The sequence below is a fragment of the Miscanthus floridulus genome, chromosome 18 (genome assembly GCF_019320115.1).
Source record: "Miscanthus floridulus cultivar M001 chromosome 18, ASM1932011v1, whole genome shotgun sequence".
NCBI classification, from domain to species: Eukaryota; Viridiplantae; Streptophyta; class Magnoliopsida; order Poales; family Poaceae; genus Miscanthus; species Miscanthus floridulus.
Window position 1 is genome coordinate 131,816,785 of NC_089597.1, and position 12,679 is coordinate 131,829,463.

The 12,679-nt window shown below is 44.2% G+C and overlaps 1 protein-coding gene across 1 annotated transcript; it reads right to left on the bottom strand.

Moving 5' to 3' along the window:
• Positions 1 to 805: 805 nt before the first annotated feature.
• LOC136524699 (uncharacterized) lies at positions 806 to 2,822 on the bottom strand. The gene is made up of 4 exons (XM_066517965.1): positions 2,752 to 2,822; positions 2,554 to 2,641; positions 1,795 to 2,283; positions 806 to 1,705 (listed from the first exon to the last, which is right to left on the bottom strand). The coding sequence occupies exons 1-4, from the start codon at positions 2,820 to 2,822 to the stop codon at positions 806 to 808; spliced, it is 1,548 nt and encodes a 515-aa protein (XP_066374062.1).
• Positions 2,823 to 12,679: the final 9,857 nt, after the last annotated feature.

Consider the following 12,679-nt stretch of genomic DNA (forward strand, 5'->3'; position numbering starts at 1 on the left):
AATTTCATAAAGCAGTTGAAAGCTTACAATGGGTCAGCATGTGATGGTTGTTCCTGTGGTGGCTCAGAAATACTAGATGGCACTATTGTGGCATTTTTCTTGCCTCTCTTTCTTTTTGGCTTCGGAGGGGCAGTAGGTGGTGCATCAGAATCATAAACATATTCATTACATGTTTTCGCCATGTGTCCAAGCTGCTTGCACCTTTTGCATCTTGTGGTTCTCTTTCCAGATCCTCCTTCTGCAGCTGGTTTTAACCTTCTCATCCTTGGCCTCCCAGCCGGCCTTTTTAGAACTAGAGGCCATAGCTTGAACCCTTGATTCACTTGAGGCCACTATTTTTTGTCAGTCATTGGCTTTATAGACTTTTCATAGGCTTTCTTGAACTTTGGCACGGAGTAGTATTCATGAACATAATCTTCAATCTTGCAACCCCGAATTGATGTGATAATACACAAAGCATGTGTACATGGCAGACCAGTAACTTGCCATCGCCTGCAGGTGCACTTCCTCTCCTCAAGATCAACACTGTGCCTCTAATGAACTAGATCCCTTGTAACACCTTCGACTTCACCTAACATATCAGTATCTTTGCCACCATCTTTGTGTGAATACCTCCACATATATTTCAGCCCCCTGCTCCTTGCATTGAGGTCCTTCATAACATTTGGCAATATCTTCTCTTCAAGCTTCCGAGCAATTTTTCTTCTCAAGAACATTTTTTCCATGCATAGTTGTCTTACCCTATCCATAAGATCAATTACATTGAGGGATTTTTCATGCCTAACCCAGCTATTGAATGTTTCAGCTATGTTATTGTCACATAGTCACATTTGCTTGCTTCAGAGAACAAGTGCCTTGTCCAGAGATGCTTATGGTTGTCATGTATCCACTTCATAGCTTCAGGGCATGCTTCATACATCAGATTGTAGTGCTCTTCAAACCTATGTCTTTGAAAAGCTCTACATGCTGGCCACAAGTGCTTCTCAAAGACCTCGCCTCGAAATCGCTTTTGGAAGTTTGCAACTAAGTGCCTCATGCACTCTCTATGCTCAACCCCACTTTTGAAGACTTTAGTAACAACAGAATCAATTCCTTTGCCTGCATCAGTTGATATCACTAGGCCTAGAGGTGATCCAATAGCTTGATGAAGTCTACTAAAAAACCAAGCCCAATTTTCAGTTGTCTCTGATCCAAACACACCATAACACACTGGAAACATCCAATTGTTCCCATCAATAGCAGTCGCAGATGCAAGTTGACCCTTCCATTTCCCAGTCAAATGGGTGGAGTCCACACCAAGAAAAGGCCTGCAACCATTCAAAAAACCATCCACACTAGCTTTGAAGGCAACAAACATTCTGGTAAATTTCATCTTCTTCCTATCTTGCTCATATTCAATGTCAACCAAACTGCCAGGATTGGTCCTCTCTACCTCAGCCTTGAATATGAAAGCATGTGCAAAGCTGTCATCCCACCTCCCTTTGAGTTGTTCCAAAGCCATATTTCTTCCATCCCACACCACCCAATATGATAATTGTAGATGGTACTGTTCTTGTAGCCTTTTCTGCAATGCTTTAGCCCCAATTGTAGCGTCCTTTGCAAGCCAATCAAGAACCCTGTCCCTGACCCAATGATTTGTCGCCATGCAGTTCTTCTCAACTTTTCCTGTGCTTTGACAAGTGTGATCAACAGGAATCTTCTTTATCTACATCAAGGAAAAAATCAGGACAAAAGATCAACCAAAAGTATATGTAAAAAAACAATCAAAATAAAAATTGGCACAAAAATCAGTACCTGCCAAGTCCTTCCATCCTGCAATTGTGAAGTATGTATCCGCCACTTGCACCCATCAGCTTTGCAATAGCCTCTATATCTTTTTGCCTCAGAATAGGGAGCTGCAATTTCATATTCGCCTTTTATTGCATATTGCCTAATAGCCTTCTTAAAAGTAGTACTATCCGTGAAAGTTACACCGACTTTTATTGTTGGGTTCTCTAGGTCAGTTGCATGGATAATTGTCTCACAACCCTGTGCATCCTCCACAACTAATTCATCCTCTAAACCAACACAATCTACATCACCGTACACTTCACAATCAGATGAATCAGATACTGAATCCTCATCATCCAGCCCAACATACTCTATATCATCATCCACCCATGCCACTTCAGCATTGTTCTGAACTGAAGGCTCTACAAGTGATGATGCAATGTCAAGTGGAGGTTGTGCAATAATTTGGTTGGCTGGGGCATCGGTGCTTCCCTGCAGCACACAAGGCATACTCTGCAGCCATCCAATATCATGCAAGCAATCTGAATCATCATTCTTCATAACACACACTTGTACTGAGAGCCTTCTTATCTCCCAATACATATCAATTGCATGAAGCAATTTTTGGTCAGAAGTGATCTCTTCATAAGTGCGACTCATATTATCCTAATAGGTGACACGCAACTTTTGTTTAGAGCTTAGATTAATTTCTGTACCAATGTCAATCAGCAAGTCATTCCAATTTGTCATATCTCGATCTAAAATCCTAGGAATGTTACATGCCTGACAGTACTCACGACCACCATCATCAGTAAATTTCACATAAGCACCCACACGCACAGCAAGCCTGTAGGACGAATTGGGATCCATCCTACACAGACATTGGCACAAATCGAAGCGGAATCAAAACATATTACGCTTTACTTTGCAAATATGAGCCCATGCTAGCACTAACCCTAGAGAAATTAGGAGAAAACTTACCCCTCAGGAACCCATGAAAGATCTGCCTGATCTTGGGGGAAAATCTCGTTGAGGAATCGTGGGGCCTCCATCTTCTATCAATCGCTGAGACATGGTGCGTCGCTGGAGGGAGTGCTTAGGCCCAGCACAAGCTACTCCCTAGCCATCACACCACGCGCCGAGGGGGCCTTGCCCCGGGCGTCGCCGTGCGCAGGCGGAGCCGCGTGCTGCGGGTGGGCTTTGGGCGTGGGCTGCACGGGGAGGGGCCGCTGCTTCCTTGTGATTGCACCGCCGCCTGGAAGTTGAGAGAGAGAGAGAGAGCTGTTTGGATAGGAGAGAAGTGAACGGGAAGAACGGATGAATGCTTCTGGATGAATGCTTCTGTACGTGCGTGAGTCCACCTAAAGAGATAAGGGGCAAAATCGTCATTCGGTTGTCTTTCCAATTTAATTGAATAAAATAAGATGTGTGGTGTGCAACAGCGTAGTGATACGATTGAAGAGTGTGTTTCGACGAAGTTCCCTTTTTTCGGTGGTCTGTGGCAAAAGGCACGGTTGAACGGTGTCTGAGAGCCAATTTTGCCTTTATTTTACGATCTCTAGCCCCTATTCACGTCCATAGCACATGATCATCGGGCTTTACCTCTTTTGCTCGCTTGTTTATCCTAGCCTTGTGCCGATTTATTTTGGGTTAGTGTTTATTTTACTTTGAATATATACATGTGCTTTCATATTGTATAACAAGTAGTTCAAATTTTGCAATGCTACATAATGTTAATTTAAATTTTGTTAATTTGAATACTTTAACGTTTTGTTTATCAATTTGTAACAGGATGGTCCCTCCCACGCAGCACCCGTTGTACCCTATTTTTGAGGTGGAGTACGACGACCAGCACCGAGCACACATCTTGAGCGACAACGACGCAGATATGGCCTTGCCTCCTTTGAGGCCCCGCACGCACACCAGGGCGCATCGGTGGGACGAGCGTTACGCGCCGTATATACGGCGTGCCGGCTTCCTCGAGCTTGTCCGTGTTGTGAACCACGGTCTTCCGCCCCTTGACCCAACACTACTTACTGCAGCTGTAGACAGGTGCGAGTGCATTCTTTGTACATAAACTTTCTTCTAACAAATTTGAGGCAACTAACAGTCGTTCTATTCTTATAACAGGTGGAGGCCTGAGACCCACACACTTCACCTACCTTGTGGCGAGATGACCTTGACGTTGCAGGACGTGAAGTCTATTTTAGGCCTTCGGTTGGGGGGACTTCCAGTGACAGGGATAGTTGACAACGATCACTGGAGGGAGCTGGTGGCTCAGTTTACTGGCTTTCTTCCACCGGACGACGAGGCTTCCAAGAAAAATAAGTGAGAAATTCAAGCCTATTTAATACTTGCATTGCTTTACAGCTAGCATCGTGTCTCATTTTCTTTGATCAATTACAGAAAAAGTTCCAGTGTTTCGTTGTCCTGGATCACGGAGCGCTTCGAGTATTTAGACCCACAAGCTGAGGATGCTCAGATCGACAGGTTCGCTCGAGTGTGGCTTTGGCACTTTCTTGGTGTTTTCCTCTTCCCAGACGCCTCGGGCAACACCATCAGCTGGATCTTCCTTGACATACTTCGCCAGCCGTAGGAGAACATAGCGGGGTACAGCTGGGGCAGCGCAGTCCTAGCATGGGCGTATCGACAGCTATGCGTTGCCTGTCGTCGCACCTCAGGACATGCGAACCTTGGGGGTTGCTCCTACCTACTCCAGGTTTGGTGTTGGGAACGATTGCCCGTTGGGAGGCCCCTTAATAATGGTTTACCGGTAAGTACTTCGGTTTATTATATTATTCCAGGCAGTTAGATATGATGAGATTATTTGTTGCTAATTCATTATCGTGTTCAATGCAGCGATGGAACGGACATGATACACTCCCTACAGCTCTGTATATCTGGACGGAAGCACAATTAGTTAGAGGGAATGCGTGGCGCAAGTACAGGGAGTACACGGACGGTCTCGACGTCCTGACACAACACCAGGCTACGCTCTCTATATTATCGTACCAGTGTCTTCTTCGATGTACACTATATCACAATCTAACACAATTACGAAATTTCAGGTGTTTTGGTGTCCTTGGGATTCTCCGGAGCTCCAAGGCTATCTGAGTCTGGTCACTAAGAACGAGTCACACGAGTATCGCTGCGACGTCTCTCTTATTTTCTTCCATGTGGTCGAGATTCACTTGTCGATCTAGGTCTGCAGACAGTTTGGAAGAATAACATGCTGACCACCACCGCTTTACTCCACCAACCAAGAATTGCACGGGTGCGTTATCGATTAATAACAATGCTATAATTCAGAGGTGTGTTTAGTACAACTAACATCGTTTTGTTGCAGGTTTGACCGCAGGAAGAGGTACAAGACCAAGGCCTGGCGCATAACACACAGCTCGTACATCCATTTGTGGCAGACCAGGGTACCACATGAGGTCCTTGCGGGTCCTCCACACGATCAGCACACCCTCGACGAGTACCTGCGGTGGTTTCATAGGTCTATGAGGACACATATCAAGCCCCCGTACACTGACATGGCGATTGACGAGGACTCGGAGGAAGATGTCATCGAAGATGTGTACGATGTTACCACTAGAGAGGACACGCAGCTACATAGAGCCCCGCTTTAAAGATACGTGGTAAGATACTTAAATGGTACAATTTGTTATCCTTTTGGTATTAAGTATGTGTACTAAAATTGTCCAACTGCATTTCTCTACCCAGGCGACACAATTGTCAAGGCTGTCCAACGAAGCAGCGTCTGGCTTCACGAGTCTAGAGGGCAGGGGCCTATGCGTTCTCGCGGCTTTTGTGGAGGTAAACATAAACTTGTCCGTTTCGAAAATATTTCTTTAGTGTATATGCGTTTGGATAATGAACTAACTTTAACGTCTATTTATGCAGAAGGTGAAGAAGAGCCGCAGGAAGCTAGCTCAGAAGCTGAGCTGCATGGACACTCCTTATGAGAAACCGCCACTCCCGGCGCGATCGGGTGGCACGTCTTCAGCCTCTTTGAGGACACCAGCCGGTTCTTCTCAGCCGATGACAGGTGTCACTTCCGCGGTGCGTACACCACCACATCATAGCGCTGGAAAAACCCTGCAATTGAGGACGAGGAGGAGGAGGACGACGACGACGACGAACCCCCGGGCTTCTGCGGACAGCACGACCAGTGGGACGAATGGCCGCAGAACGAGATCGGTATGTCTCAGCTAGGTGGTGCCCCGCTTGGCACCCAAGAAGTCTCACAGGTACTAACAAAGATAGTTTGTTTCAATACGTAGGCTCCATGAACTAACGATCGTAAAGAATTATAAGTAATCGTGCGTATCATTTACCTGCAGGGTACAAGCCGTACGCACCGTCGACGCGACCATACCGACGTTGGCTACACTCTCAATGTGTTGCCAACAAATCCGAAGAGATAGAGGCGTCCGAGGGATCCTTACACTCATGGGTCTTAGTTTGTTAGGTCAAACGAATATTGGCATCCGAAACTTGCGGGGTTATTTGGTTATGTTATCTCTAACTTATGTCAAAACAATAAATACGTTATGTGGCAGCTTGTCAACTTGCTTCTTATTCGTTTCTTTGAGTCGCGGCAGCACTGTCGGCGAGATTAAGTACCAACTACTTCGAGAACTGGCAGTTCCGGCGTATCTGGACGCCGGTGGCGTTTTTTCGTAATCGATTAGTTAATAACCGTATTATGAAAGACGAAAAACTAATCATTTGCTTATCAAATTCTCTATTCGGCCGTGAAAAAAACTCAACAAAATACGGGCGTGACGCGTTTCAATTCAACCAGCCAAGTACCCCGGGCGGGCGGCAGGCGCAACGGACAGGTGGTGTACCTGCTGGGCCGGTATATTTGACCCTGCCGCGCCACGGATCAGGGCGCGGCACTGCCGCGCCAAAGTCGATGGCGTGGCAGGACCTGCCACGTCATCGGTCCCCCAGGCTGGCCCTCGCCACGTAAGCCCTCTGTCGCGCCACCATGCATGGCGCGACACAAGCATTTGGCCGCGCCAGGACAATAGGCGCGGCCAAAAGTGTTAGTTTTAAAAAAAAAAAATCGAACATGTTAGGTTTAAAATTAATTTTCAAAATAGTGTTAAAATTAAAAAAAAAAATCCCCTCTTCCCGCGGTCCCGACTCCCGCGAGGACGTGGGACTACTCCGAGGCGGATACGAACCGAAGCGAAGAGCCCAAGCTCCCCACAATAAAATGACGCCGCCGCCCGCAGCCTTCTCCCCCCGTCGAGAGTTCGAGGATAGGGCTAGGGCTAGGGCTCCAAATCACTCTCCTTTGCAATAACCAAATCCTCTCTCGGCGAGGCGCAGCGCGGTGGCCCGGCCGGATCCACCGGCGGCTGGCGTGGAGGTTTCGACCATGCTGAGCACCACCAAGAGCGTGGACGCTGCTGCGGCGGCGGCAGTGGTTGCAGAGGAGACGGCGGGCTCCTTTTCCACGGAGGAAAAGGTGGCGGCGGCGACGACTGCCCGACGTGGATGATCTGGACGCAGTTCGTCGTGGCGTACAAGAGGCTATCCCGGGAAGAGATTGGTTCCATCCTGTCCCGGCAGCGAAAGCCCTTCGAGTCCACGGATTTGTACAAGGACATGATTGACGACAGCTCTACTACTAAGGAGGATCTTGAGCGCGAGGCTGCAGATCACGAGTACCACGAGGACAAATTATCCGTGTGGCGGGACAGGGTGCGCAAGGAGTACGCGGACAAGGGGTTCTTCGCGGTGGACGACGATTATATCGCCGAGAGGCTCGAATTGGAGGAATATTACAACCAGTCTGTGAGAGAGAAAAGCTCTCTGAGCTTAATCTGGACGAGTCCATCTTCGGTGATGAGTGACCAAGGCGAGGACTTCCTCTGTTCCTCGACAAGGAAGGGAAGGGTGATGTGGAGGTTTCTATGTAATCTACCCAGCTGGGGTGATTACAGACTACAATATCTATCATTATTTTTTTTCGTCTCTATATCTTATATATGAGGTGTTCTTAATTAGTTTTGTTGCCCTCCACCTATGTAATGGGTCTATCCGTCTATGAGACTTAAGTGTCTCTGTCTATCTTATTAGCAGCTATGATCCCCAATGAGCCGTACATGTCGCAGACCAGACATGCTTTTGTTGATTGAAATGATGTTTTCAAGGTCTTGGGTTCACCGAGCATGAACGTTGGATAATCTCTAATATCATAATATCAATCTATAGTGTTATCCTTTTTCGTTTCTTAAATTTGTTGCTTGGACACCTCTTTTTTCTTCTGTTATTAACCAGTTCAATGCGCTGATGAGACTTTATATAAAAATCATGTTTTCAACAATGCGCTGTTAATACGCTGAGAGATCAAAATTCTATATACGGTGTTATTTGTGCAGTCCTCTGTTTACAACAATGCGCTGTTCAATTCTTCAATGAATGATCTAGTAAGCTTACATGAATTGCCTTTGTTCAGACTTGCTGCTAGAGAAATAGTGATAAAGTTCTGGTCAGCCAACATAATTTTCTGGTGTGTGAAGCAACATGTGGCGTTTCCTGTTACTGTTAGTTGTTTTTATTAGCAACTACTCACTCCATCCCGGAGACGATACAATTCCAGCTGCAGGATTTAGTCAAATAATCTTTAGTTTGATGATTTTTTTTTTTCTAAAAAAAGGGTATAAATATTTATGATATCAAATAAGTATCATTAAAATTTATCATGGAGTATATTTTCATAGTATGTATACATATTTGGAATCATAGTTGTTGATCTACTTTTTTATAAATTTAGTTAAACTTAAAATAGTTTGACTTAGACCAAATCTAAAAATTGTATTTTTGGGGGGACAAAGGTAGTACTATTTATTTTCATAAAGTAAAGTTGTATTTTTGTGTTATGCCCAAGTAGTGGCTTAGTAAAGCATGCCCCAAAAGTCAGTGTTTATGTATAGTTAGGGGAAAATAGTTGAGGTTTTGTGATGTTTACCTTACTAGAAAATATAGTTGCTGTTTTTCCCCTTTACAGTAATATTTTCTTTTTCCAATGGGTTACTGTTTTCTTGATCAATCAAAAGTTTTCAAGTATGTTTGGTTATTCTTATCATTTACGTTTTCGTTTGCTTTACAATCGAAGTTTCTGAATGCCTGGGACTGCAGGATCATATTGCATGATAGAATGATGGCCAAGCAGCCCTTCAGTCTGATTAAAATCAATTGGTGCTTTATCATTGTATTGTATTGTTATATATAGTCTTATAGACTATGGCTGATTATCTGGCTTCTCTCATTACAGTTTGGGTGCACACTAACATGAAGATGCTGACAGAGTGAAAGGCAGAATGACTTCTTGACTCCATCTTCGCTTCGGTGATGAGTCACCAAGATAACGACTTCCTCGACAACAAGGAAGGAAAGGCAGATTAATTTGCAAGATGAACCCTTGTATGACATATTAGGTCTTTCTGAGAGTTAATTTGCAACCAATTCCGCTATTAAGAGAGCTCTGTACGTTTCCCCTATATTTTCTGATATCTATGAAGGAAAGTGGTTTTCGTATCTTACTGAAAATCATTTACCATGGTGATGGTCACATGTGAATTGTGAGTTTCGGATACAGCTAGGAAGTACTTCATACATGAACATTTTTATTATGAATAAGAGTTAATTTTCCATAATCTTTAGTTACTTTCAGAGGTACGGCTATAAAAAAAATACAGGATTTTCATAAGAGGGCACATGAAAGAAATTACAAATTGATGTATTGGAAACAGAGAAGGGGACTGCAACACTAGAAGCAAGAGCCTCTGTCAGGGAATTTAGCTTTGATGTCTTGTAAATAGAGGACGGCAGGAAATCCGTAGTACATCCGTGTAGCTACAACATCATTGACCGATAACCCTCAGCCAAAGGAGCGATGCTCAATACAAACATGTAAATAGTAGTAGACTAGTAGTGTACACCGCGATGTTTTAAACTTAAACACAGATTCTGAAAGTAGAACAACAGCTTGCATTTAGATAACGTCTTTTTTCCTGTATGATCTATGACAGTTCATTGTTGACAAATCAGAACTCTGTAACATCATGTTTGTGCTTCAGATTCGCTTAAACAAACAATGCAGTACATACGAAGCAAATAAATGGCTGCTAGCAAAAGTTTATTCACAGCATGAACTTTTACACTACAAATTTGCACAAATCTCAAGTGGAAGCCATCAATCACTTGACACATTTCACCATTGAACCATTTAGATAAGGAATGAGCGCAATAAGTTCTTCCTGGCAGCTGCATTTTTCCTTCGATAGCAATCTGTGCCAACTTCAGAGATTTCAGGAACAGTATGGCGTCCCAGTTCCTCCACGGTGATATTTGGCTTTTGGCACTCTTCAAAAGCTTCACATGTTCGACTTTGTGAGAATGGAGATGTACCATGCTGTCAACTGATTGTGCTCCAATTGCATTGAAAGATAGAATTGAGGATTGCCAAAAATGATTGTCTTGGTAAGGGATTCAAGTGTTGTGGGACTATCGATCTGGTTGTTGTTACTATTCAAGAACACAAGTTGTTGTGATGCTTCCAAGTCTTAAAAGAACAAAAAGTTAGCATTATTTTTTATTTTATTTTTTTGAAAACGCAGGAGAGCTGCGTTTCATTGTATTATAGAGATGAAAAAAGGGGGGCCCCAAACAGGATCCTCACTCATACGGGGACCAAATAAAAAGTTAGCATTATTAAAGCTATTATTCTGCAAATCTTATCCATGACACATTAGCCAATGCCTAAGCAAATTACCTCATAGATAGGAATTACCTCAATACATAGGCATTAGTCATGCAACTGCATTTTGAGAAGCTAATTTGTAGGCCTTTTTGCACTGCCAAATATAATACTAACTTTTTCAGGTTCATTTTTACCACATTATGTGGTGGTTCATCAATATATGCTGCTTGCATATGTAGGCTAATAGAACTGATTTCACCATTTTAGGAGTTCTGATGAACCAATTATGGACTAACAATTTATTATAACCTATCAGCTAATTAGTAACTCCGCCTATGTTGTCTCAACATAGCAGGTCCCAAGCCCTGGTAAAGGAGGAGGGTTGTGATAGGCGTGACGAGCCATCGTTAAATCTAGCCATTCTAATGGAGATGAAACCCGAAAGAAAACCGTTGGGACGTAACCCTCTTAGTGACGCGCCATATCGGAACCCGGATATGGTGTTAAATGAGCAAGGGCCGGGACGTCACCCCCGTGACGCGCCGTGTCACGATCTGGGCACGGTGTCAAGTGAGCAAGGATCGGGTCGTCGCATCCTTAGTGGCGCGCTACGTTGGCGCCCAGGTGTAGTGAAAAATGAGCAAAGGTCTTCACATCTGAGTCGACGGGTGCGAATGGTAAGGAAGCTAGTCGAACCAACTAGGATCCGTTTAGGTAGTTGGAATGTAGGGTCGCTTACAGGTAAGTTAAGAGAATTAGTTGATACCGCGACTAGGAGGCGTGTAAATATATTATGCGTTCAAGAGACTAAATGGAAGGGTCAGAAGACGAAGAAGGTGGACAATACAGGTTTCAAGCTTTGGTACACAGGGACAGTTGCGAATAGAAATGGAGTAGGAGTTTTGATTGATAAGAGCCTCAAGAATAGTGTGGTGGGAGTGAGAAGGCAAGGAGATAGGATTATCTTAGTCAAGCTTGTCATTGGTGATATGGTCTTGAACGTAATTAGTGCGTATGCCCCTCAAGTAGGCCTCGACGAGAGTGCTAAAAAACAGTTCTGGGAAGACTTAGATGGCCTGATTAGAGCTGTACCTAGTAGTGAGAAGCTTTTTATAGGATATCTTAATGAACATGTAGGTACTACAAGCGTAGGTTTTGAGGCAGTTCATGGAGATTTTTGGTATGGTAGTAGGAATTAGGATGTGGAGAAAGTTCTAGACTTCACGGTAGCTTTTGATCTGATGATAGCCAACACTTTCTTTAGAAAGAGAATCTCATCTAGTGACCTTTAGCAGCGGACAACACTCTAGCCATATTGACTTTGTCCTCACAAGAAGAAAGGACAAACGAGCATGCTTGGGTTGCAAGATGATACTAGAGGAGTGTGTTGTTTCTCAACATAAGCTTTTGGTGGTAGACTTTCATTTTCAGGTGCGTGCTCGTAGGGATAAACAAGCTAAGATTGAAAGAACAAAGTGGTGGAAACTAAAAGGGGAGACGTTAGAGGTATTCAGGGAAAGGGTTATCAAAGAGGGCTCTTGGAAGGAAGACGAGGACATAAACAACATGTGGGAGAAGATGGCAACCAACATTCGGAAGGTGGCCTCAGAGGTGTGTAGAGTAACCAAAGGAAGTGGAGGCGAGGCTAAAGATACTTGGTGGTGGAACGAGGAAGTCCAAAGGGCTATTAAGGAGAAGAAATAGTGCTATAGACGTTTGTACCATGACAGGAGTGTGGACAACATAGAGAAGTACAAGGTGGCAAAGAAGACTGCAAAGTGAGCTGTAAGTGTGGCAAAGGGTAGAGCGTACGAGGATCTTTACCAACGTTTGAGTACGAAGGAAGGAGAGAAGAACATTTATAGGATGGCTAGGGTTCGTGAGAGAAAGACAAGGGACTTTAACCAAGTTAAGTACATTAATGATGAAAGGGAGCATCTCTTGGTGAAGAAGGATGAGATCCGATATCGATGGCAAGAGTATTTTCACAAATTGTTCAACGGTGAGAATACGGACACAACAACAATCTTTTAGTTGGATGACTCTTTAGATGACACCAATAGGCGCTTTGTGCGGAGGATCCAAGAATCTAAGGTCAGAGAGGCGTTGAAAAGGATGAAAGGAGGTAAGGCGATGGGACCGGATGGTATCACAATCGAGGTGTGGAGATGCCTCGGGGACATA